This window comes from Acomys minous, assembly GCF_964271855.1.
Source record: "Acomys minous genome assembly, chromosome: 13".
Classification (NCBI taxonomy): domain Eukaryota; kingdom Metazoa; phylum Chordata; class Mammalia; order Rodentia; family Muridae; genus Acomys; species Acomys minous.
The window spans coordinates 31863585-31888328 of NC_140495.1; the positions used below are offsets into that span (position 1 = coordinate 31863585).

The 24744-nt window shown below is 47.4% G+C and overlaps 1 protein-coding gene across 1 annotated transcript in view; it reads left to right on the plus strand.

Moving 5' to 3' along the window:
- TBC1D2B (TBC1 domain family member 2B) overlaps positions 1–24744 on the plus strand; it is a 69572-nt gene that overhangs the window by 17038 nt on the left and 27790 nt on the right. Inside the window, exons 2-3 of the mRNA XM_084751793.1 lie at positions 6306–6459; positions 15907–16075. Coding sequence (XP_084607919.1) covers positions 6306–6459; positions 15907–16075 — 323 coding nt within the window. The remainder of the gene's footprint in view (positions 1–6305; positions 6460–15906; positions 16076–24744) is intronic.

The window sequence follows — 24744 nt, forward strand, 5'->3', positions numbered from 1 at the left end:
GCTACCGAAGTTCCGCCCCACAACGCCATGCCAGGTGGGGCTGTGCCTCTTGTCAAATTCCTTCTTGATGTGGACCTTTCCTAAATTGTACTTCTTCAACGCCTGAGTAGCGCACTCCACCGGGTCCTGTTGCCTCTCTTCCGACACTCTTCCAGTCAGTCGGTTGTGGTTACCATGGAGTAGGGGCCAGCGGGTTCCTGCCACTCAAGCAACTGAGAGCCAGTCGCTACGGCAGCCATGTGCATCTGTAAAATGCACTTATATGGACTGCCCTGGGTCCAGCAAGGATTTCCTGCCCTGACTCCACATCAGACTCCAGTTTGGAAACTCCTTAGGCTTTTTCCCAATTTATTTCTGGCATTTTCAGTCACACATTTTCTTTGCTTGCTTACTTTGTTGCTTTAGAAAGACTTCCTGATCCAAGGAAATAGAAACGCGGGAACATTTCTTCCATGTCACTAGGGGAAAGTCAACCCTGTGACTGTCAGCCTCGAGCTGGCCCTGTAGAGCTTTTAGGGGAGAAGCAGTTGATGGCTTGCAGTTTGAAGCCTGTCCTTCCGGCTGTGACTTCAGGGCTCAGCTCTAAAGGAGTGGCCTGTCCGCCTTATACACTGCACCACAGCTCACATCCGGGCAGAATTGTGCTCATCTGAGGAGCAGACCCCACTGCTTGCTGTCTAGACTCTCTGCCAAACCCTCCCCCAGGCGTCTCTACTCCGCTACATGGCCCTGTAAGCCCAGGTATGTCTTCGTCTCCTTAAAAATGCAGTAGAAATCTAAGTATCTCTTGCTGCCTCAAGAGGCAGAAGGAAAAAAACAGCCTTAATTATGTAGACACTTTCTTGTAACTTCATGAATTTTGTTCCATTCATTAATTTAGCAAGTGCAACTAACTTGTTCATCTAATTATTTGTATTCAGTTTGAGGTAATTCTCTACTATGACAGGTCTCTCATGTAGGTTATAATTCTTGGTGATTTTCTGTCCAGATGTTTGACTGGTTGTCAGTGTCATTATTCAATAGTTAAGTCTTTCTCCACTGGTTTGATTTGAATTGTTATTTAAATACTCGATTACATATTTAGGAATGTTTTTTATTTCCCAGCAGTATATACTTTTGCTTTAAAATATAATAATATAATATGGTAGGACAGACTGACCTATAGATGAGTTTTACCGTCTTTGCTTTGAATTTGGACAAGACTTTTTCGGTCCATAGAATGAAGGATGTCTCAATTGTATAGCTGGGCTCCCCCACATACCCTATTAATCTCTAAAACTGTTTTATTCAGAAAGCAGCCAGTCTGAGAGGCAGTGGAGTCACATGCTAAAAAGATCTGTCTTTGTCTCACCTCCAACAAGCTGAGCATTTTATGTTGGTCATGGCGAGCGTGTGTCTGGTTGTTTGTTGCCAGATAAAAGAAAATACTTGCTTTCTGAGCATCTCAGCAGCCGAAGTCAATTAGGTCTCCTTAAAGTCTGTGCCCCTAATGCTCACTGCTAGGGTGCGGTCCTGGCTAGTCACTAATCTACATACCACTGTCCCCTTTTCATCTTTAGGGGCTCTCGGGATCAGTTCCTAGGAATGGGGCATGGGTCAGACAACTATTATGATTGTATGTGGACGACAGAGCGAGGAGGCGAGAATGGAAGGAGAGAGACAGACATATGCAGCACATGCTCAGGAGTGCATGTACGTGTATATTCATACAAAGGCCAGAGGACAATAATACCTGTTATCCTTGGGTGTTTTCCACCTTTTCTTTCTCCTTCGTGTGTGTGTGTGTGTGTGTGTGTGTGTGTGTGTGTGTGTGTGTGTGTGAGAGAGAGAGAGAGAGAGAGAGAGAGAGAGACAGACAGACACACATACACACACACACACACACACACACACACACACACACACACACACAGAGACAGACAGACAGACAAGGTTTCTCCTTAGCCTGAAGTAGGTTAGACTAGCTGTTCAGCAAGCCCTTGGGAACCTCTTTGCTCTGTCTCCCCAGCGCTGGGATTACAAGCATCTGCTGCTGCTTCTTCTCTTTTTCTTTTCCTTCCTCTTTTTTTTTGTAATGTGGGTTCAGGGCATCAAACTCAGGTCCTCATACTTACAAGGCTAGCACTTTCCCAGCTGAGCCATCTCCATCTCCACAGCCCTCTGTATCAAGTTTTGATAGGTGAACATCCTCCACTGGAGGGCTGGAGCTCCAGGGAGTGGACAGCTGAGGCGAGGTGGTCACAAGTAGATTGTGGTGGCAGGTGAAGCCTAGCTCCCTGGCTTTGCTGCTAAGTCCTTAGCCAGGCTCCCTAGCAATGTGTCCTACTGTAGTAGGTCCTTAAGAGAGGTCTGCTGAAAGAGTTCTACAGTTAATGACATAAAAGTCTAAGGCAAGCAAAGGGGCCAGTAAGTATTTCGTTTCATACAGTATATAGTATATGTGGACTGTCAATATAGAAAATGGCCAATAAATTCTCTTGCCACTTCCAATTTGTTTTAATTTAAAAAGGAAATTTCTTGGGATTAAATGACTTAATATAGTATGATTTTGAGCACCAAGTTGAAAGCTGGCTGGCTTGGAGGGAGGATGGTCCACAGGGTCCATGATCAGCACAGAGGGCCAGAGCCTGACTCATCTCAGGGTGAATGTGCTTCTGGATTCGGGGCTGTGCTGGCCTAGGCATGAGAACTTGGGGCAGCAGCTGCAGCATCACATGGCACTCCTTAGGCAGCTGGCAAGAACGGTTCCTCCTCAACAGAAGGGCCTGCCACTCTCTGTTCTCTGAACGGGCGTTTCATATCACGGCTCTTAGACGCATTAGATGGCTACTATGCCAGAATTGTGCTCACACAGCCCTGTCTGCCTCTACCTCTCACATCCATCCAGCTGTATAGGAGACAACCAGGGTGCTTTCCCAAGATGCTTGGTGTCATCTTTTAGGTGGGGATCAGTGCTGTATTCTAGCTGGCATTTGGGCATTCTTGAGACAGCAGCAACAAATGAACATAAGAAACCAGGCACATACCTGCCTTCTCTTCTATGTTCAAGGCACCAAATTCTTTGGTCCAATGAGACCAGCAAGCTCAGCTTGTGTCCTAGAGAGCAACAGAAAAGTACCTAACACTTCACACCCCTTCTTCTTGTGCTTACAGTCTTTCTGCCCCTTCTTTTACATTATTCCCTTAGTCATGGAAGGGCTAAGAAAATGTCCCACGTTTGGCTTTGCACTTTGTAATGATGTATCTTCAGCACTTGGACCGCTTATGAGTCTTTGCAGTCACCGCTGCCACACACTGCAAAGGAGAAGCTTCTCTGAGCCCAGCTGACTGTGGACAGACACGCCATGTCCATTGATTCCTAGATTGTCTGTGACTATGTGTGTGCGCGCATGTGTGTACGCACGTTCACACGTGTCAGCATATGCATGCGGAGGCTCCGTGTTGCATCAGATGTCTTTCTTGATCACTATTGTGTAGAGAGGCAAAATCTCACACTGAGCCCGGAGCTCACAGATTCCATCTAGTCTGGTGGCCCAGCTTTCTCTGGGAAAGGATACTGTGCCTCTCTCCACTTCCCCACCCCTGCCCCAGGTGCTGGGATTACAGGCAGCTGCCACACTTTTTACATGGCTTTCATATGGATTCTGAAGAGTCAAACTCTGGACCTCCTGTTTTGCACAGCAAGTGTTTTCCCCCTGAACCATCTCCCTGGCCTTGATTTCTAGATTTCTTTTTGAAACACAGTTAAGCCCTGTTGGTCACCATCTCTAGATGGCTTTGCGTTGCCTGGTTGACCACTTCTGGGCTGGCCATCTTGGGTTCTCTAAGAAAGCAGGCTGAGCAAGCCATGGGGAATAAGCCAGTAAATAGCAACCCCTTCATGGCCTCTGCTTTGCTCCTGCCTCCAGGTTTCTGCCCTGGCTTTCCTCAGTGGTGGACTGTGGTCGGGACAAGTAAGCTGAAGTTAGCACCTTCCTCCCAAGTTGCTGTTGTCTAAGGCACTGTAGGTTTCAAGCCTTCAGGTCCTGATCTTTGGCTTCTTTTCCCTCTCTTTACCTGGGCTGTGTGCCTCGGGTCCTTCTGCAGCGTCGTTGCCTCACCTAATGCCCTTGCTCATAGCTCTAAACCTCCCGTGGAAGCAACTGATTGGTTTTCTTTTCTTTCCAACGGGCCAGGCTCCAGTTCTCGATAGGTGCTCAGTAAAAGTTGTCGAGTGAGTGGGTGATAGTTGAAAGAATTTTCCATCAATGCTCAGAGATCCTGCAGAACATGGCTTTCTTTACCTTGGGCCAGGTATGCAAATGTTAGCACAAAAGAGCCCAAGGCTAGAGTCACCGTGGCTGGGGTTGTTCTAGATGATAATAGTTTGGCCTCTGGGCCTATCACTTGGCATCAGATATGCGTTACCTGTGACCCAGGAAGCACTGTGTCTGAAGTCTGCACAGCGTGGACAAGATCAACACAACAAAATTCCCACAGGTGTGACGTAACATTTTCCTTCTTGCAGGGGTCAGCCTGGAACTATGTGACCAACACTGTTTATTTGCATAATTTGGCTTTCGTGTATCTTGGTTGATTGTATTGCACATACATATATGTGATGTGTGTGGTATATGTACATTTATGGTGATGTTTGTGGGCTCACATGCTTGTACAGGTCCTGGAAGGGGACATTAAATGTTCTACTCCGTCACATTCTACCTTATTCCCTTGAGAAAGCAGGTCTCTTACTGACCAGGCTGGTAGCAAAGCCCTCCTGACTGTGCTTCCCCTCCTCCCAGGCCTGGTGGTACAGGCAGCCACGAAGGACCGGGCCTGGCCTTTACATAGGTTCTAGAGATTCGAACTCAGGTCCTCATGTTAGTGCAGGGAGAACTCTTACCCACTGAGCCATCTCATCAGCCCTCGACTGATTTTTTTTTTAATGTACTTATGTTGCAGCATGAAATTCACTCTTTGGGCTTAAAGTTCCATGGATTTGGATCAGTACATAGAATCCTGACTCTACCATAATGGTTGTGATATGGGATAATCCCGTCATCCCTGTTGCTCTGCTTTGCCCCTTTGTAGTCAGTTCCTGTTTCACCCTCAAGCCTAGAACCCCCATGTTTATTTCTGTCCATGTTAAGTTGGCCATTTTGGTTGTTTGAAGACACATAATACGTGACCTTTGTGATCTGGCTTCTTTCACTTAGCAGTAAGCATATAATATTCATATGTTCTGTGAATCCACGGTTTGCTCTTTTCATTTTGCGGCTCTGCCAGTCTGTGCATCCGCCCACCCAATGCCGTGTGTTTTAGGTTGTTGGCAGCTGTTGCTCTCTCTCATCCCTCTCCTTCATGCCTTCTTAGGTGCCACCCACCAAGTTTAACCAGAGTTCCTTAGGTGAGCATGGGTAGGAGGTTGTTCACTGGAGCAAGCACAGCTTTTCGGTGACTACACCTCTGATGATAGCCCCAGTAACTGTGGGCCTCGTGAGCCCTCCCCATCCCTGGTGAAATGTTGACAGCTGCACTCTTATCTAGGTTACCAAACGCTGCAGTGAGTTCATGACTGCAACGACCTGTCATGCCCAGGTCATGTCTTTTTGTAGCATCGTTCCTTGTGCTCTGGCACTTAGTGTTCTTTCCACTCCCTCTTCAACATATGTTGTCTGAGCTCGCAGGTGATGCAGATATCCTGTTAGGGCTGAGTACTTCACCATCACTAATTCTTAGTATTTTGCCCAGCTGTGCTGCCTTGTTAACAGCTGCCCACAGCTATAGGAAGTTTCTCTGACCAAGGCTGCGAGCAGCACTAATCTGCACATATACATATGAGTGTTTAAAAGGCAGTTTAACACACATGCGTTTAGCAAATCAATAATAGTAGATTCCTTTCTGGGGTCTATGACTGCCTCAGGCAGAGGGTTCCCCCCTGTGGAGCAGGCCTCAACTCCCAACAAAATGTTTTTGGTTACGCTTACCACAGTCATGCCAACGTTACATGTTGTGCCTTACGGGGTGGTGGTGTACCTCTCAGGGTTCACATCTGGGGTCACACTGTGTGGGATGACTTTTCTTTCTCAGCAGCCTGGCTCAGAAAAATGAAAGCTAGAAAGCAGCTCTGGCCAGCTTCATTTCCGTGTTCTGTGTCTGAATTGTGTAGTTGGTTTTTCAGCAGCGGGGTCTTACTGTTCTCCTAGGCAACCCGGTTGCTCTCTACTTAATCCTGCTCTCTTCCATACATCTAGTTTGTACACAGACGTTTTTGAATCCCTTATTTTGCCAGTGGCTCTAATAATGTTTCCCCTCTCTCATTTTAGGCTCCTAATCGTGAGCTCATGACTTACTGGCTACAGGAGCTTCAGCAAAAAAGATGGGAGTATTGCAACAGCCTCGACATGGTGAAGTGGGACAGTGGGGCGTCCCCAACTCCAGGGGATTTTCCTAAGGGCCTTGTAGCCAGAGATAACACAGGTAAGATGCAGGCGGAGGGTTTCTTGTCTGTTCTTTCAGGGTAGCCATTGCACACAGCAACTCAAATTAGCAGTGAGTGAAAATGAATTCAGAACAAAAATAATGATAATCCCTTATGAACAGACTTCAGTCCACAAAGCCAAGTGTGTTCCAGGGACAGAGCCATTTTCAAGCTAGTACTGGCCTGGGTGTCAAGCAAGGCTGATCCAAGCATATTTGCCTCCAAGGCTAGCCCACTTTCTACCATACTTAAACATGAAGTACACTCACCTTTGTGTTCATGTTTGGGCCAAGTTCTTGAAGCTTTGCATTTTGAATCTGCCAGGAAAGTAATCTCACAGCATTCCACTGTTATTTCCTAGTGTTCTTAGAATGGCTTAACAGCCAAGCTCTGATTCTGTTTTGTTCCAGATTCATGGCATTTTCATAGGTCCTAGTAAGTCCTGGCCATTTGCACCCTGAGAGAATGTGCTTCTGTGCTTGAAAAGCAAAATCTAAACCCCATGATCGTCTCATGATTGTTGATTGTATTGAGCCCTCAGAAAGAATGAGTCATTTATTTGCAGACCATCTTGCTGACCTACCTCTCCCCCTCCGAAGGCTATAAGGAGAGGCTGCTTTCTGTGGCTCCCTCCTGTTAGCTTGATACAACAAGCCTGGAGATCCTTAGCCCTGAAGCAAGCTCTAAAATGGCCAGGGCATTGAATTAGCAACTTAAAATTTGTGTGTGTGTGTGTGTGTGTGTGTGTGTGTGCGCTATGGTGAGCTTGTGACAGTCAGAGGACAACTTTTCAGGTGTCATTTTTCTCTTCCTACCTTGTGGGTCCCGGAGATGAATCCAGATCATGTCATCAGCCTCAGCAACAAGCTCACATACCCACTGAGATATCTCGCCAGCCTTGTACTAGCAGTACTAGTTAGATTCTGTTTTTTTGAGATAGGGTCTCACTATGTGGTACAAAGGAATGCACATCAAACTTGAAATCAGTACAGGGTTTGTCGTGGCACTTCTGTGAAAAGCTGTGCTTTGTACTCCATAAAACATGTGAGACCCTCTACTCAGCAAAGCAAGAACAGTGGCATGTGAATTCTGAGCACAGAGCAGTTACCTTTGTCTGGACTCACTCACCATCTTAGACTTTCTGATTTGCCAGCCTTGCTGTTCCTTGCTGGGTGTCCTTTAGCAGACTGTCCATCCAGTCAATGAAGGGTACTACATATGTTTGTACCTGGGCACACGCTGGGCATAGTTTCCTAGCAGCCTTGTCGTGGAGTCTTAGAACCCTGATTTTCCTAAGAGTGGGTAGAAGTCTTCATGTTCAAGTGCATGGCCCTCTCTGGTTTATAAGAGGCTTCCTATTGCCTGAGGCTTACTTTGGTTTTTGGGTTTTGTTTTGTTGTTTTTTAATGAATTAATTTTTATTTTCATCATTTTGAGGCAGACTCTGTAGGCTAGCCTTGAATGCCTGATCCCCCTGCTTCTACCTCCTCACATTAAATTACATGTTTGCACCACTACATTGGTTGATGGGACACTGGAGTATGGCAGGCAAGCACTCCACTGATTGAGCTGCCTCTTTTTTTAATTTGTTTATTTTTATTGGTTTTTTTGAGACAGAGTCTCGTGTAGCCCAAGCTAACCTCGAACTCACTGTGTAGCTGAGGATGACCTTGAACTCCTGATCCTCCTGCCTCTCCTCCCAGCCCATAGGCTGAGGTACTCAGAAGCCACCACTTGTGGTCTTTCCATAACAAAAGAAGCTCTGTATCAGCTTCAGGGTCACTCTGGACACTGGAAAGAAACTGTAGGGGCAGCCTCTGTGCTAGTGGCTTATGCCTTTGGCACTAAAGAGACTCCATTTGCCTTCACGCTGGGCACACAGATCACTCCTCTTTAGCACAGACTCAGATGTGCAGCTGAAAGGAGGACAAAAACGTAGCACCTAGTCTTGGACTCCCTGTCCTGTCTGTCCTGCCTCCTTGCAAACCAGAGTGGTTAGGTTGGGGAGCCAAAGGAAGCTGGTTCCTTTTCTCTGGTGTGTGGATTCCAGCTGTGGAAATTTAGAGTTTATGCCATGCTTTTTGTTCATCCATCAAGTGCCTGAGGTAGGCTCCAGTTTCTCCCCTCCAGTGTTCCTGTCAGCTACACTGTTTGTGCAGAGAAAACCAAGTGTCAGTGAGAGGAAGTGCAGGGCAGCCTGGGGCCCTGCATGGGCGGAACTCAGCATTGGGGATGGTGGGGACCTCTCTAAGGACACAGTGGCCAGGGTTCAGCCAGTAAAGAGACAGGCAAGGACCCTTTCCACACCACTGCAGGTCAGTAGGGCTTCAGGGGCCAGCCAAGCCAGACTGGAACACACTGGGAGAGCGTGCTAGCTAAAATGTGAGATTTTTACCTAAAGAACAGTATAGTTTTGAAAATTTTATATATTGAAATAACTAACTTTAAATGTCTTCTAAATTCTAGATAGCTTATAAAAACAAATAATAAAACCTTGAACCACTGAGCCAGTTTAAAACCATAGCTATCCAGAAAGTGAAAAATCATAGAGTAGAAAGTTAAGAAGACTGGAGAAATGACTCGGTGGTTAAGAAGGCTTGTTGCTCTTTCAGAGTCCTGCAGCTTGGTTCCCAGCACCCATGTCAGTTGGCTCACAACTACCTGTAACTCAGTCCCAGGGGATCCAAGGCCCACTTGTGGTCTCTGTGAGCACCTGTACACAAACGGCATATACACAGTGGACATACAGACATAAATGTGTTTAAAGAGAAGACTGTTTTTCAGACCCTTTAATTTCGTCATCAGAAAGATAAACTGGCTAAAAGATAAATTTTGTGGTTATGTGGCAGTGTCCTGTAATATTCTGTAGTCATGCTGTGGCTAATGGCCCGGCTTAGCCTGACTGTGCTAACTCTAGCTTGACTAGAAGATGTCTGTTTTTTCATAGCACTGGTTTTCATGAAAAATAAAGCTTGCCCTCCTGTTGTCTCCTGGTCACCCAGTCACCTCTCTCAGCCAGAAAGCTTCGTTTGTAGTCTTAGTGTCACCCATCATGACCCTCCGGGCACCTAAAGTCAGTGTGGAAAAAATAGAAGGAATTGACACTTTGCGTGGAGAGCCAAGTGCTGGCCTGGGAAGGCCGTCCTATCTGGAAGCCTTTGTGGGCCTGGCTTGAAGTCTTGACCCTGATATCTACTGGGCTCTGAGCAAGCCACTTACCCACATTCACAGGAGTACACATGTGCCAAGAAAATAAAGCGTGTCCACTCTCCATATTGCAAGGATTGAAAGGGAAAGCCCATTGCTAAGGATAGAGATAACATGCATATATACACACACATGCACACACACATGATAATGTGATTTTGAATGTCTGTTTCACTTTCCCTGAATTTAATAGGAAACTGGATTAACAAGAACATTATTTCTCTCACTTACGGCCAATTCAAAGCTAGAGCACTGACTCCTCAGCCACTTGCAGCTGTCCCGTTCTTAGGACTAACTTTCTGACTCATGCTGGCTGTCCCTGGGGTCACACTCATCACAGAAGGATGCATCCACAGAAACCTTCAGCTTCTCATTGGCAATGACTCTCCCGTGGCCCTTCCTTGTGGCTACATCAGATGTCCGGAAGGGAATATAGGGAGCCGAGGATTTCAGCTGAGCACATGGCCATCAAAACCACAGACTCTTAGGAAGCTGGGATAAACAGCTGGTCGCCAAGTGGCACTGTCACGTAACTGCCTGTTTCTGTATTCTGTGCCTTTAAAGTGAGAGACTGTTACCTGTGTGGTTTTTCGGTTTTTCAGTCAGGCATTAAAAAATGGAGTGACTTTATGTCTCTCTATGTGTTCTGTCTGTATCCCTTCACAGCCTGGCTTCTGAGGTGTGCCTCAAACACTAATCCCCATTTCCTGCTGGATTTGCTTGGAAGGACCTAGCTTCAAAGTATTACTTAGGAAAGATAAAAATCAGCTGTCTACATGTAAGAGGTCATCATAGCTGTTAAGTAACAAGGGTCTGCGGGCAGGTTTTCATAGTGTTTGAGAATCCACACACTGAACACAGATTCAAGGTAGACGTCCAGCCCACTTGTTTACTTCATCCTCCACAAGACCTTAGAAGAAAGAGCAGACATGGCAGAGCCTTGCTGTCGGTGAGGCTTCCTGAGAGTCAGGCGTGTGAAAGTACCCATCACCCTGTCATCTCTGCTCCCCGCCACCTGAGTTAGTCCAGGGCCAGGTGACTCCTTACCTTGGGCTGACTGCCCATATATGGATGGTATTTCGTAAGAAAATCATATTGTGAAAACAGCTCAAGGTGACCACACACTTCCTCTGCAGAAGCACATCCCCTCCTGTGACTGTCACACCTTCTGTGTGAGCAAGAGCACTCAGCAGCATAGTCAGAGGGCCCTCTAGGCCAGTGGTCCTCAACCTTCTCAGCCTTCCTAATATTACGACCCTTTAATACAGTTGTGGTGACCCCCAACCATAAAGTTATTTTTGTTGCTACTAACTTCATAACTAAATGTTGTTACTGTTATGAATCATAACGTAAATATCTGGCATGCAGGATATCTGATAGACAGCCCCTGTGGAAAGTTTGTTCGACACCACCACCAAAGGGGCCACGACCCACAGGTTGAGACCCACTGCCTTAGGCCCTTGGGCTTTGAGGAGGCCTGTGGGTGGGACACAGCACTGGCACCAGTACCACATAGTCCCGTGCCATCTCTAGCATCACAGTCGTGTGGCTGTGTTACCCCATTTGTGAAATGCTATGACATACTGTCCAGTATTTCACATACGAGCCATGATAATCAGCACTGTTATCTCTGAGAGGCTGGGAGCACCATGATTCAGCGCATCTCAGCATCCCTTTTAGGAAACAAGACGTTCTCAGAACCAGGTCCTTTGGAAGTCAGGCTGTGAGAAAGAGAGGACATGGGAGAGATGATATGTGGAGTGAAAGTTCAGCTCTGCGTGGAGGAGCCTCCGGAAGAAAACTGCCCAGAACTGGCCTGAGTTTGGTCCCATACATAGAGGCATCCTGAGCCTGCCTCTAGGTTCAAGTGTGTACAGGTGAAGGCAGGCATTCTGTGACTACAGATGGCAGCCAGGGCTGAGATTGCTGAAGAGCAGAGAGGAGTGGGAAAGAAGCACGGGAAGCTGAGTCTGGTGCACCCCTATTAATTCAGGGGACATACCAGGAAATGGCAGGAAGAGGGAAGTCAGGAGGAGCCACGCGTGCCAGTCCATTGAGAACTGCAGAGGCCTCTGCCACCTCCTGCATCCTTACCTCAACCCACAGGAAGCCATCCTTGCCTCATAGCAACTTACTGCCATCAGCCATTCAGCCAGCCACGTTCCCATTTCGCTTGATCCCTTCTGTGGCTACGTGTTAGTTACTTGCTATTAGTGAATCAGACAGCGCTCCAGGTCTCAGGCTGTGTTCTTGGTGGGGATCACTGACAGATAGGCCCACTTTAATTTAGGCACGTGGCCTGGCCCACCCCAGGGGCTCTCAGAACCCTGCAGTATCTTGTCTCTCTAGGAACTGCAGCCTCATGAAGATCTCCCGGCTCCTTCTGACCACTCACTCCATCCCAATCTAGACTGAAACTTGGTTTGATTAAAAAGCCTTTTGGAGGCTGGGATTGTAGCTCTGTGGGAGAGTACTGGCCTAGTGAGCACAAGAGCTTAATCCTCATTAAGCATATCTCCTCCCATGCCTTCTGTGGTGATGCTGGCTCCTTGCTCTCCAACACGGGAATGGAGTGAAAGGCCATCTCCCAGTGTTCCCGTGGGAATTCTCTGGGACATGCATGTATCTACGTTGTTGTGTGCAGAGGTTTCCAGCAAGGTAGAGGGCAGATTCACACAGTCAGGTCAGGAGAAGCAGGCACTCCCGTGGGAGAGCTTTGACTAGAGGATGGGATTACAGAAGAGTTGAGACTGCCCCGGTCACTCAAATCCTGGAGTTGCTGTGGACTAGGGCCCTAGGAAGTGTAGAGTTGCCCTATAAAGATTTAAGTGCTTCCCACGCCCCGCCCCCTTTTTGTTTTAAAGCCTCCTATTTAAAAGAAAGGAAAATGCCTAAACAGACTGTAGGACACCTTCCAGGGCAGATTTTCTCTTCCCACTGCAGTTGCAAGACAAAGGACATGCTCTAAGCATCCCTCAGCCTCCTGTCCCTCCATAGGCTCCCTGCATGCTAACATTAGGGCGTGGCCCTGCTGTCCTTCCATAGGCTCCCTGCATGCTAACATTAGGGCGTGGCCCTGCTGTCCTTCCATAGGCTCCCTGCATGCTAATGTTAGAGTGTGGCCCTGTGGTCCTTCCATAGGCTCCCTGCATGCAAATGTTAGGACACATACTGAAGAGAAGCCCGGAGCTCCACTTTGGGTGACGTGTTCTTAAAACCAAACAAAAAACAGACAAACAAACTGAAACTGCAATAGCCATAAAAATGTACTTAGGGCTGGAGAAATGGCTTCGCAGTTAAGAACACTTGCTCCTCTTCGAAAGCCATCCGTAATTCCAGTGCTGAGGGATCTGACACCCTTTTCTGATCTCCGTGGGTATCAGGCATTTGCATAGTAAATGTATATATGCAGGCAAAACACTCAAACACATAAAAATTAATAAGCACATAAATAAATGAATCCACATACTCATCTGGGGAGCTGCTTCTTTTTCCCGGTAAAGTGGAGACTTTTAAAGATTGTTTTTACACAAAACCCCCAATAGAAATAATTTTTGCTGTGTGGTCTTCCTTGGCCTCCTTGAAGATATTTTCTGCCCCTGCCCCCTCCACCTCCTCTAAAGCCCTTCCTGGGTAGACTGCAGGTTGCTACAAGCCCTGGGGTTTTCGTGGTAACAGGTAGCTTGCCACATCCGAGAGTGACAGCCCTTGCTCCTCAGGGGCCTCACAACGTCACTGCTGCCAGCCCACACAGGAAAGGGTGCTGCACCTGCTGACAGTAGCAGTGGGTGCAGTTGGTTGCTTGCTTCCTGCCAAGGGTTCGAACTACCTTGCTCTTACTCAAGTTGGGTCTGTAAGAAACCAGCCTTCAGGAAGTCTGTGGGACAGCCCTGCCTTTCTCTGAAGAGTAAAGCCTCCATCTGTGTGTGCCTGAGGACTAACGCCAGGACTCACCGATGGTGAGTGCTCACTGTGTTCTGGCTGTGAAGTTCTGAGCAAAGTCGCCTCTGCTTCTGAGCCACGTGAGTTACTGCCAAGGCAGGTGACTGTTACCCCTGGCTCAGGCTTTTATCCCGCTGACATGGTAGCTAGGCATTTGGGCTGAGTTAGTGGCGTCTAAACTGTTCGCCTTTTGCTTATTAGATCCCCTTTCCAAGTGAAACTTTAAGAAGGACCCCAGCACTTAAGTTCAGAGGGTAGCCACTGTGCTGCTCTCTCTCCCTCCAGCAAACCCAGAGAGAGGGTCTGGCTACCCAGACTTTATGCGTTATGTGGTGATTGGGAGGTAGCCGTGTTGACCTTCCCAAAAGACTTCTCTAGGGTGGCAGCTCTGTGTCATTGGTACTCTTCCCCCAGTGCCTAGTGCTTAAGACATGACAGCATACATAAGCAGTGTGTCGATCTACCTAGCAGCGGTCCCTTATTCCTGTCACACTCAAGGTCCTCTCACAGGGCACTCTTGGAGCCTTCCCCACTGACACCCACAGTGGTCAGGTTGTTGAGCTGCCTACAAAGTGAAAGCCCATGCGAGGGCATTCCCAACTAGCCCATCTATTTCCAAGAATCACAGCTGCCCAGGATTCCTGGGCCCTGCTGTCTTGACCAGTCCTAAGCAGCCCCAGGGTATGCTGGTCCAATTAGAAGCTAATTTTCTTCTTGGCTATCAGTGGTTACCAGTTCTAAGTGTGTTTTTGCATTGATATTGTGAATATTTTATTTAAAAGACTGTTGCAGAATATTTGATCACATTGTGAACTCCAGTGGAGGGAAAAAAAAACTGTTTCTCATTATAGTGCGGCTCAGCCCTAACACACACCTTCAACTCCAGAGCTCTCTGTAAACAAGAGCTAAATAAAGCCAACCATAGGTCAGGAAGCAGAACAAGCAACCAGGTGACAGGAAGTGAACATATGAAAACACAGAAAGTGGGGATATACAGTTGAAGAGTCTTAGAGACAGCGTGGAGAAGAAGAAAGGGCTCTTTTCCCTTCTGGGCCATCGGCTGACTAGGAAAGTCTCTTTCTCTGGCTCTCTGAACTGGTAGGCTTTCACCCCAGCATTTGTCTCCTGGGTCAATATTAGTAAAATCAATATTTGGATTTTGTTTTAAAACAACAAAGACATGTTAGACCAAGTTGATTATTATGAAATAGCCTGAAGTTCTATTTACCAGCATTTCTCATTCTCAGACATTGCCACTGGGAAAAATACACAATGTTTGGATTTTAGAATTGTTTCTTTAAACATGATGAAAAACAAGTAACAGTATTATCTTGTATGATTATTAGATAGCTTCATGAGTTATTACCCCTACCTGCTTTTATAATTTTGAAACAATTAGCATGTTGTTTGAAGCGAATACTATTTAAGCTATAAATATTGTTATTTTCAAGTAAATTTCTGGGCATTGTATTATTTCAAACTGGGGCATCTCCAGATGTTACATTTTATACAAAAGAATTTATATGTGTATGAGTGTTTGGCAGCATGAGTGTGTATAAATGTTCAACATGAATGCAGTACCCCGTGGAGGCCAGAAGATGGCGTCACATCTCCTGGAACTGGAGTTACAGACAGTTGCGAGCTGCCAATGTAGGTACCAGGAACTGAACTTGGATCCTTTACAAGAGCAGCCAGTGTTCTTAATCACTGAGCCAGCCCTGCAGTCACCAAAACTTACATTATAAAGAAAAGTTTTGAACTTGAGTCATGTTTGGTTGTCCGTGCTTTTGCCTGTGAGTTTGCTGACCTCCTGTACTGTGAGAAAACTTATTTTTCTCACCGTCACAGTTTACTAGATACATGTTTACTAGATACTAGTAAGCGTGCTCCTATCTGTAATCTCTTGAAACGAATAGAGTATATACTTTAAAGTGTATGCTCTACTATTTTAAATAGTTTAATCCTGAAATCTATTCTTTATCAATACAGGTGAGTGGAGCCTGTTACACAGTTACTGATCTAAGACTAGAGGGAAATTTCAGCCTCTTCTCTCTCCCTGGACCAATCCTGTCAATTCTTGGTGGCCCTGAAGCACATCGTAACCTCACTTAGAAAAGCATGGTTTTCCTAAGATGAAGAGTGCTCACAAGCACAAAAGCCACCCAGGGACCATGTTTTTGTTTAGTACGCATCATGATGAGTTGCTTACACATGTGGCTGATGTTCTTAGGTTGTGTAGCAAGTCAGTGTTCCTGTGGAAGTTTGGGTGAACTGACAGTTGTTTACCTTTCTTTCAGATATAATTTTCCAGCACCCAAATCCTTCTGCAGAAAAAGCTAGAACGGTGCTCGCTGTGGAAGCTGCCCCTGGAGAGCTGGTGGGAGACCGGGCTGCTCAGCAGCCAGCCCCCGGGCATCCGAATTCCATCAACTTTTACTCTCTGAAACAGTGGGGTAATGAGCTCAAGTGAGTCTTTGGGAAGCAGTGTATGCCATTGAAGATGGATTCTCTCTGACAATGAGTTATAATGTGGATTACATGTTTATGTGTGACATTATAAAGCCGCTTTCCAATTAGGAAGGGTCTTTGTGCTCTGCAGCACACTTCCACTTAGGTCATTTCTTAAGCTTTAAACAGTATGCCTGTTCTGTCTCTGGCACCGTGCCGGGTATCATTACGCGGTCTCATCTGATGGCTTGACTCTCTGCGGTACATCAGGCGGCTGAGTTTTTACAGACACTGAAAGTAGCTGAAAGCAGGGTGTGTGTGTGTGTGTGTGTCTGTCTGTCTGTCTGTCTGTCGTCACAAGCCTTCCAGATGCAGGGCTGGGCTTCTTGTCCTTCCAGCTTCACCCTGCTCCCAGATCTTAGGGCCGGCCCAGCGTCTCTGCTGTGAGGTTCTAGTCTCTGTCTGTTCATGGACCCCATGAGAATGGAGGTGGGTTTTTGTTTGTTTGTCTTATTTGTTTTATTTTATTCGTTTTTAAGAAAGCCTTGCTGAGATATAATTCACCCATTTGCAATATAGTATTCGGTGGTTCTTCATATATCCAGAGTTCTACAATCAATATTAGAACATTTTGTTCTTGCTCTTTGAGTTTCTTTTGCTTTTTTTTTTCCCCCTCTTATCTAGGATCTTGTTAAATGGCCAAGGCTAGTGTTGAACTCATAACTATCCTCCTGTCTCAGCTTCCTGAGTCTGGGATACAGACTTGTGTAGGCCTGACTCAATTTTAGAACATTTGCTTCGTCCCCAGGAGAAAACGTTTTTACCACCTTTCCTGCCTCTCTTGCTTTCTTCCCTCCCTACTTCAGTCCTAGGCACTCGCTCACCTGCTTCCTATCTGTGTGGCTTGTTTACTCTGAGCCTTTGGTGTGAGTGGGCTTGCACACTGTGAGCCCTTTAGCGTGTGGCTTTTCTCGCTTAGCATGTTTGCAAGATTCATCGAGGCAGTGGTGCGTGAGTATCTCGATTCCTCTTAGGGCTACGTGGTATCCCCTTGTATGCTATCCTAGTTCCATTTCCTGCTGCTGTGGTAAAGCACTGTGACAAAAGCATCTCTATTCGGCTTACAATTGCAACTTATACTCCATACTTGTGGGGAAGCCAGGGCAGCAAGAGCCTGAAGCGGCCAGGCAAGTCCATGGACTAGAGCAGAGAGGGAGGAATGCGTGCATCAGCCCACTCCTCCTCTTGTCTGTCGTCCAAGCCCCACTCAGCTCTTCCCATGTCAATTAGTGTAGTCAAGACAGTCCCCGAGCTTCAGCCTCACCTAGGCGGCCCTCATCGAGGCGCTCTTCCCAGTTGACTCTACATCATGTCACGTTGACGGCTGAAACTATGACATGCGTAAGCCATGGTTTGGTTATTTTACTTATTACTGCTTATTAGTTGGTGAACATGAGTTGTTTTTCATTTCTTATTTTAAAAAATACATATATGTGTATACATACATACATATGTATGTATGTATGTATTTATGCATGTGTGGCTATGTGAGTTTACATGTAAGAACCTTTGGAGAACACCCAATTCCTTGGAACAAGAGTTACAGGTGCTTGTAGACTGACATGTGGATGCTGAGAACCAAGCCCAGGTCCTCTGCAAGAGCATATAAATGTTCTTTAACTGCTTAGCATCTCTCCAGCCCCTCTACTTATTCACTATACAATTGGTGGTGTTACAGATACTTGTGTGCAAGTTTTTACATGGACACAGTTTTGTTTCTGTTGGCTAAATACCTACAATTGCTAGATCCATGGTGAGTTGTCAGGACTGTGGACTGTCCCAGTTATTCTGTTTAACACACTGTGTCAGTGGTGCATGAGAGTTCACTTTATGTATGTGTGGCATATGCTCACCTGTGTGCACATCTCTGCACCCATGTGTGGACATTAGAGTCCCTGCTGTAGCCCCCTCTGCCTTTCTCCCTTGAAATAGATCTTCAGATATAGAGCTAAGATAGGAGCCAGCTCTTCATGACCCTCCTGGATTCACGCACACGCACACACACGCACACATGTGCGCACACGCACACAGAGAGAGAGAGAAAGGGAGAGGGAGAGCCAACCTCAGAGTCCTCATGATCCTTCTGCATTCACACACATGGTGTTTCAGTTACAGGAGCACACCTGTTTTGTTTTGTTTTTTAACTTGGATTCTCAAGTGCTCGTGCTTGCCTAGCAAGTACTCTTAGCCACTGAGCCATCTCATCCCCCCAGCCCAAACTATCCTTTTTGAGCCTAGCCATCCTACTAGTGTGAATTGGCTGATGTCTTATTGTGGAGTTGGTTTGCAGAGCATCTTTTCCCATGTGGCTATTTGGAGGCACCGTTACGTTGTCTGTTCAGATCCTTTGCCTGTTTTTAATTGCAGTGGCTTTTTATTCTTGAGTTGTGTGTATTTGAATGGAGAAGATTCATCGATGTTGGGCAACAGTACACTTGGTGAACACAGAATCTTAGGATACTTGGCTGAAGTTAGACATGGGGGTTAGTAGGAAGGTTTGTATTCTGCATTTGTGGAACACCTGAAAGCTTTCTGCTCTACTGTAGGACCCAAGTCATGACCTGTGTTCTGTCAGCCAGCTGTGCTGTCCTAGAAGCCACCATCTTAAGGAGACACTGTTGCAGCAAGTGTCCTCCCCCTATCTCTTCCTATATGTGCCTCTGTGGTTGGTTGCATGTAATAAGGTCACTTTGGGTGTGTTTTAGCTCTTCAGGCAAACTTTGTATTATAACAGTAAAATGTGGCAGGGGTCTCCAGACTTCAAAAGACCAGCACTTGTGGAAAGCGATGGCTATGAGGCCTGTCCGTTCTGCCTCTGGCCTGGGCAGTGGTCCTGCCCTCCCCCCCCCTCCGCCCCAGCTCCTGCTCCTGCTCTGCTCCATACACACCCCCATTCTGCCCCCTCTTGCCTCTGACCACGTGCTCACCCTGCATCAAAGAGACATGGGTAGCAGCTGCTCTAAGCCTCTTCGTTTGACACTTGAAGTTTTTAAACGCTGTGACTCTATTCTGTTCATTGGCTAACTGTTTTCCAACAGTCTCTTTCCCTGAGCTTTTGTATCCTGGCCACTTGCTTCCTTCCTCTCCAGCCGAGAGCCTCTTCCCCACCATGTACCTGTCTTAACTGGCAGGGACCCTCTTCCATCCCATAGAATCCCAGCTGCCTTGTGGACGTCTGAGTGAACTGATAGAGGCCCCCTCAGTGTCCCCCAACCCCCAGGGGAAGGGGGCAGGCAGCAAGTGTGAGCTGCCTCCCCTGGGCCTGCACCATAGCATGCTTCTGAGTGAAGAAACCGTTCTGTGCTCCTAGAAATGTCAGGAAACCACAAAGACTCTTGCTTCATTTTTCATGTTAAAAAGCTGAGGCTTAGAGAATTAAAGTGACTTGCTCAAGGCTGCATTACAGGAGGGTGTGACAGAACTGAAAGTCACCCCCGGTCCCTTAACTGAGTACTCTGTATTCCTTTCACTCATCTGGGAGCTGGGCACCATACCTACAATGGCCAGCCTGGGTTGCCTGGCAAGATAGAGTCTAAATACAAGAACATGTGTGGAGGACTAGTTAGCCTGGCGTTTACCCTCATGCCGCCCCGTCTGCCCTCGGAGTAGACAGTGTGTGAGGTGGAGACAGGCCTGTAGTATTAGCAACTTCCCGTTTCCTTGAGCTTAGAGCGATCGGTAAGTGTCTCTGCCCAGAAAAGAGAACACATGTCACTTTTGTTTGTGACAACTCTCAGAGCAAGTTTGGAGTTGTTCTCAGCAGGAGCCACACCGGCTGTGCTGTTGTAGTGTGCTGTGAGAGGCAAACTCCTCGAGAGAAGCTCATGAGATGGCCTGGATGATAAAAAGCGAAGATGGAACCACACCACGGGCCTCAGTTTTAAGGAAAGTGAATGTCACCATTGTTGGGTCTGTGGAGTTGCACAGGACTGCTCTCTGAGACGCAGGGTGCTCAGACAGGTATCCGGTGGTTGTGTTTTCTTCTTTTCTTTTTAATCATGGGCCTGTTTCAGGAAGATTAAGACAAAAAGATCTGGGTGGACGGAGAACCCTTTTTTATGGTCCCAGGGATTGGAACATCCTAAGCAAGGAGGTGTTGCCCTCTGAGCAATAGCCCCAACCTGGAGAGAACTTACCGACCTCAGAAGTAGTAAGGGTACTTTTTCCCTAAGAGGACTGGCTCAAAAGTCATACTTTTGTAATGGATTCAATCTAGTACTGAAATTGATGGTGGTCAGGGTTTGAGGATGTGCATGGATGTGCATTTATTGTATTCGCCAGTTCAGTTGGGGCCTTCTGTGAGACTCCCCTGATGAACTAGGGTTTAAATTTCACACTGTCCCCTCATGGGTGGGGAGGCCCTCCCCCTTCCCAGATAGATGCGTGGGAAGGTGTGCTCACCTTTGGAGGCCGCCTCTGCTGGTCTTCTGCCGGCTCTGCTGCCGGCCGTGTCCTGGCCCTTTGCTTCTACTTTCCTCATGACCCCTCAAGCCTGGTAGCAGCTTCACTTCCATGCTTGACATTGTATGAGATTCCCAGGAATCCACCAGTTTTGCCTTCTAGGGCTATGCCTGCAGGTGACTCATCTCTTTCACAAGCCCATTTCCAAGAGAAGGCCACCCTAGCCCACGCCAGTGCCCAGACACCTGGTGCCTTTGGGAAGGCGTTCACGTCTGTGGCCGGGTTGCACTCATTTATATTTTCCTTGTTTTAAGGCAGTCTTTGGCAAGAAAGATGAGGAGTGTGGGCACGTTGCTATCTCACGGGTGTTTTCAGAACGAGGCCATCTGGAGGGGAAACACGGGGAAAGTGGTGGGAAAAGTTGGCCCGGCTGCGTGTGTGTTGCCGTGTCCATGCCCGGTCTTTCCTAACAGCTGCTCGGAACACAGGTTATTTGTACCTCGCACTTCTTGCCAGCAGTTCTTCCCGTCGTGATTGGAACCATGCACCCCAGGGGCCTGTTCATTATCAGGACATGAGTAGCTTCAGACAAGTCATGGCTGTGGCTTACAGAACTGGAAGACCTTAGCCATGGCTGGGATGACGTCTGACTCGGCATAGGAAGCCAGGCTGGAGAGTGGCCACCCATGCCTTATCCGAGGCCATCAAGGAGCCGCTGAGCCGAGTCTCCTGTTTTATTTAGACTTGGGAGCTATGCTTTGAGAGCAGTCTGCCTCTTCTGCTGGTCCTGCTGGATCCACTTGTTTCAGGAGCCACGCGCTCAGTGGCCTGGCTCAATGTGTCCTGCTCTCTTAACCTTTCAGAGGCTTCTTGTGGCCTCAGACAGCCCAGCATGACCTCCCCAACTTAAGTTCCTTCCTGCAATCACAAGGGCAGAGGGCCTTTCCTGGGACATAGATGTGGACGTTGTGAGCATTATTTATCCCACCATGGTGGCACTCTTCCTTGGTTCCTACTTTCTCTCTCCCCAGCCTTCTCAGCACTTCTCCTTTGGAACACTGGGCATACACAGAGCTTGGACCCTTTCTGGCCTAGATGAGCCCAGAGCCACCTGGCTTGAGTGCTGCCACCCACTGGCTTCATTCAACCTGTCCTTTTTCTTAGTCGTGTGTTTCTTCTTGATGGTGAAAGGCAGGCATGCTTGTAAAGAGAGGCCTGCTCATGCTGCGGGGCTCAGCCATGGATGAAGCCTTTCTTTCAGTCCATATTCGGAAATAGCTACCACAAATGGAATTGTATATATAAGCACCGTGGAATTCTGTATGCCTGTTAAGAAAAACCCTGCAGTGCACACTGGCTCAGGGCCTTAGCATTCTCCTGACTTCTCCCCTAGACATGATCTCTCTGCGCCCACCAAGTCATGAGGCCCAGTTGTCCAGAGCTGTGCTTTCACCTGCAGTGATGGGGTGTGGATGACAGTGTCCGGATTCTTGGCGCTGAGGCACTGTGGAGTCCGCAAGGAATGACCTAACTCAGTAGCTTTGTTTGGAGCTATAGTTACACCGAGCTCATCTGTAGAGATATACCCTGCCTTGTTTAACCTGTTACTCCCTAGTTGTGGGTGTCTGCTCATCAATTCTGAGGAAGAAGGGCCAAGTCACCTTCATTGCGTCATTGCGGAGGCTCTCCGTGAAAGGGCACCTTCTGTTTTGGTGTTCTGACCGTGGTCTGACAGAAGGGAGCTAAGTGCTGTCCCTGGGTGGCTTACCCTACTACTGCCTTCAGCCTTCTGTGAGTCCAAACCTTCACCACAGCCCTGCCTCTCACCCCTGAAAGAGTTTGGGGTGCTGGCCACAGTGTGGCTGTGCAGGCAGCTTGTGAAGTTGTGGGCTCAGGAAAGATCTCCTGAGACATTTCCAAGCACCTCTCTCAACTTCCAAAGTCCACTTGCTCATCAAGACTACAGTGAATTACTGAGTATATACTTACTGTGTTATTTGAGTATCTTTAAATTATATTTATTTTGGAAAGTGAGGCACAGTGTTTTGCACAATCAAGAATTGGCTTCTGCCTAGAACACACTCACCCAGGGTGTGATTAAATAATACTTCAGCTAAAGAGACTTCACCTTGGAGCCAGTCTCATTTCTCCACTACCCAAGCCTTGGCGGTTGTCACAGCACCCCAGGCTGTCCCTCAGCCGCAGCCTGGGAAGAAAGCCTGGGGCGAAGCAGAGTACATGGAAGTTAGTTACCGGAAGTGCCTCCCGCCCTTCCCTGGGCTGCGTTTGGGTCTTCTCAGCTCTCCTTTCTGTGTTGCCTCTAAGAACACGAGCAGCAGGCAAAGCTCACCACCCCTCAGCACGCTGCTCACGGGCTATGTGTGCCACACACCGTTCTTCCCGAAAAGAACAAGAGCACGTTTTGAAGCCACGCCCAATGGCAAGCAGAGTTTAGCTCCTGAAACATGTCGCAGGAGCGCAGGACACAGGGAGTTCACGGCCTGGAAAATGTCACTGGAACTGTTGGGGCAGGCTCAGGGGTACTGGGAGGGGACAGGAGTAGGGAAGCATCTGTGAGACTTCCTTTTCTTCCAGAGCAGCTGTTTTGAAATCATTTTCTCCACAGTTCTGTGATTGTTATAAACTCAGAGACGACCGTCGCAGTAGCGTGTTCACTAGGTCCCCTGGGAGCTGATAGAGCCTCCCTGTGCACAGAGCTACGCCCCAGACGGGGTCAGGCTGTGGGGAACACGGAGCATGCTTACTCTCTCCGTGTTTACATCTGATCTCAGCCCTGACTAAGAAAACAGCTGCCAGGTGTTAGACAAATGTAATCACCCGCTTCCAGGGACTCCACTAAGTTAAAAGCAATCCCTCCCTCTCTTCCCCCGCCTTTGTGCGTGTGTGTGTGTGTGTGTGTGTGTGTGTGTGTGTGTGTGTGTGTGTGTGTGTGTGTGTGTGTGTACTCATGCCTGTATGTGCGCATGTGTCTATAAAGTGATCTTCTAAAACTTTATATTACTTTAGTGAAATTCAAATACAAGAGAGTAAACAATGCTTTAAAAACACAAATATTAAGCCAGACTTGGTGGCACACACCTGTAACCCCAGCACTCTGAAGGCAGAGGCAGGCAGATCTCTGTGAATTTGATACCAGCCTGTTCTACAAAGTGAGTCCAAGACAGCCAAGGCTACACAGAAAAACCCTAAGAACAAAAACAAACAGAAAAATACATTGAGAGGCAAAACCCTGTGAGTTTGAGGACAGAGGGAGTTCCAGGACTGCCAGGGCTATGTAAAAACACAAATATTAAGGCATCCGATGGTTCAGTGAGTAAAATGCTTGCTGCTTAGGCACAAGGACCTGACTTTGGATCGCCGGTACCCATGTAAAAGCCAAGCATTAGAGTCCACGTCTCTAACCCCAGTACTGGGGAAATGCTCCTGAAAGCTTGCTGGCCAGCCGATGTAAACAGTGAATTCCTACTCAGTGAGACCTTGAGTCTAAAATAAAGTGGAGAGGGCTGATGAGATGACCAAGCAAGTGAAAGTGTTCACCACCAAGCCTGATTACCTGAGATCTGGAAAATTGTCCTCTGGCCTCCCCCACACGTGTATCATGTGCACATGCGTCCTCCGTCCCCCCCAGTAAATAAATAAAATGCTTACTTTATGAGTATGCATATTTTGTGTGTATATATGTCAAGATGCCCGTGCATGCCTAGTGCCCATGGGAGACCAGAAGGTGGCATCATACCTCTTGAAAGTAGAGTTATAGGCAGTTGTAAGCCACCATGTGGGTGCTTGTTGGGTATTGAACCCTGGTCCTCTGGAAGAACAGCCAGTGCTCTTAACTACTAAGTTGTCTCTCTAGCCGGAGGAGGAGGAGGAGATGGGAGAGTATTTGCAGTAGAGAAAGATAATTGATATTGATATCTGGTCTCCCACACATGTGTGCACAAGAAAACATGACTGCACATACTTGTGTACATACACATAGCAACACACGTCAGAAATAAAGTATTAACACATAGCTGCCTTATACAAGAGTATCCTCAGTCTAGTTCAAATTAGATAGGAAATGACCTTTCCCTTCTCCCCTGTAGTCAGCCTTAGGGGACACAAGTAATGCACAGGTTTTCCTCCTAGTTTAGCAGCCATACTGAGGTGTAGTTTGCCTATAGACTCACATATTTTAGGTGTACAGGCTAGCGAATGCTAAAAAG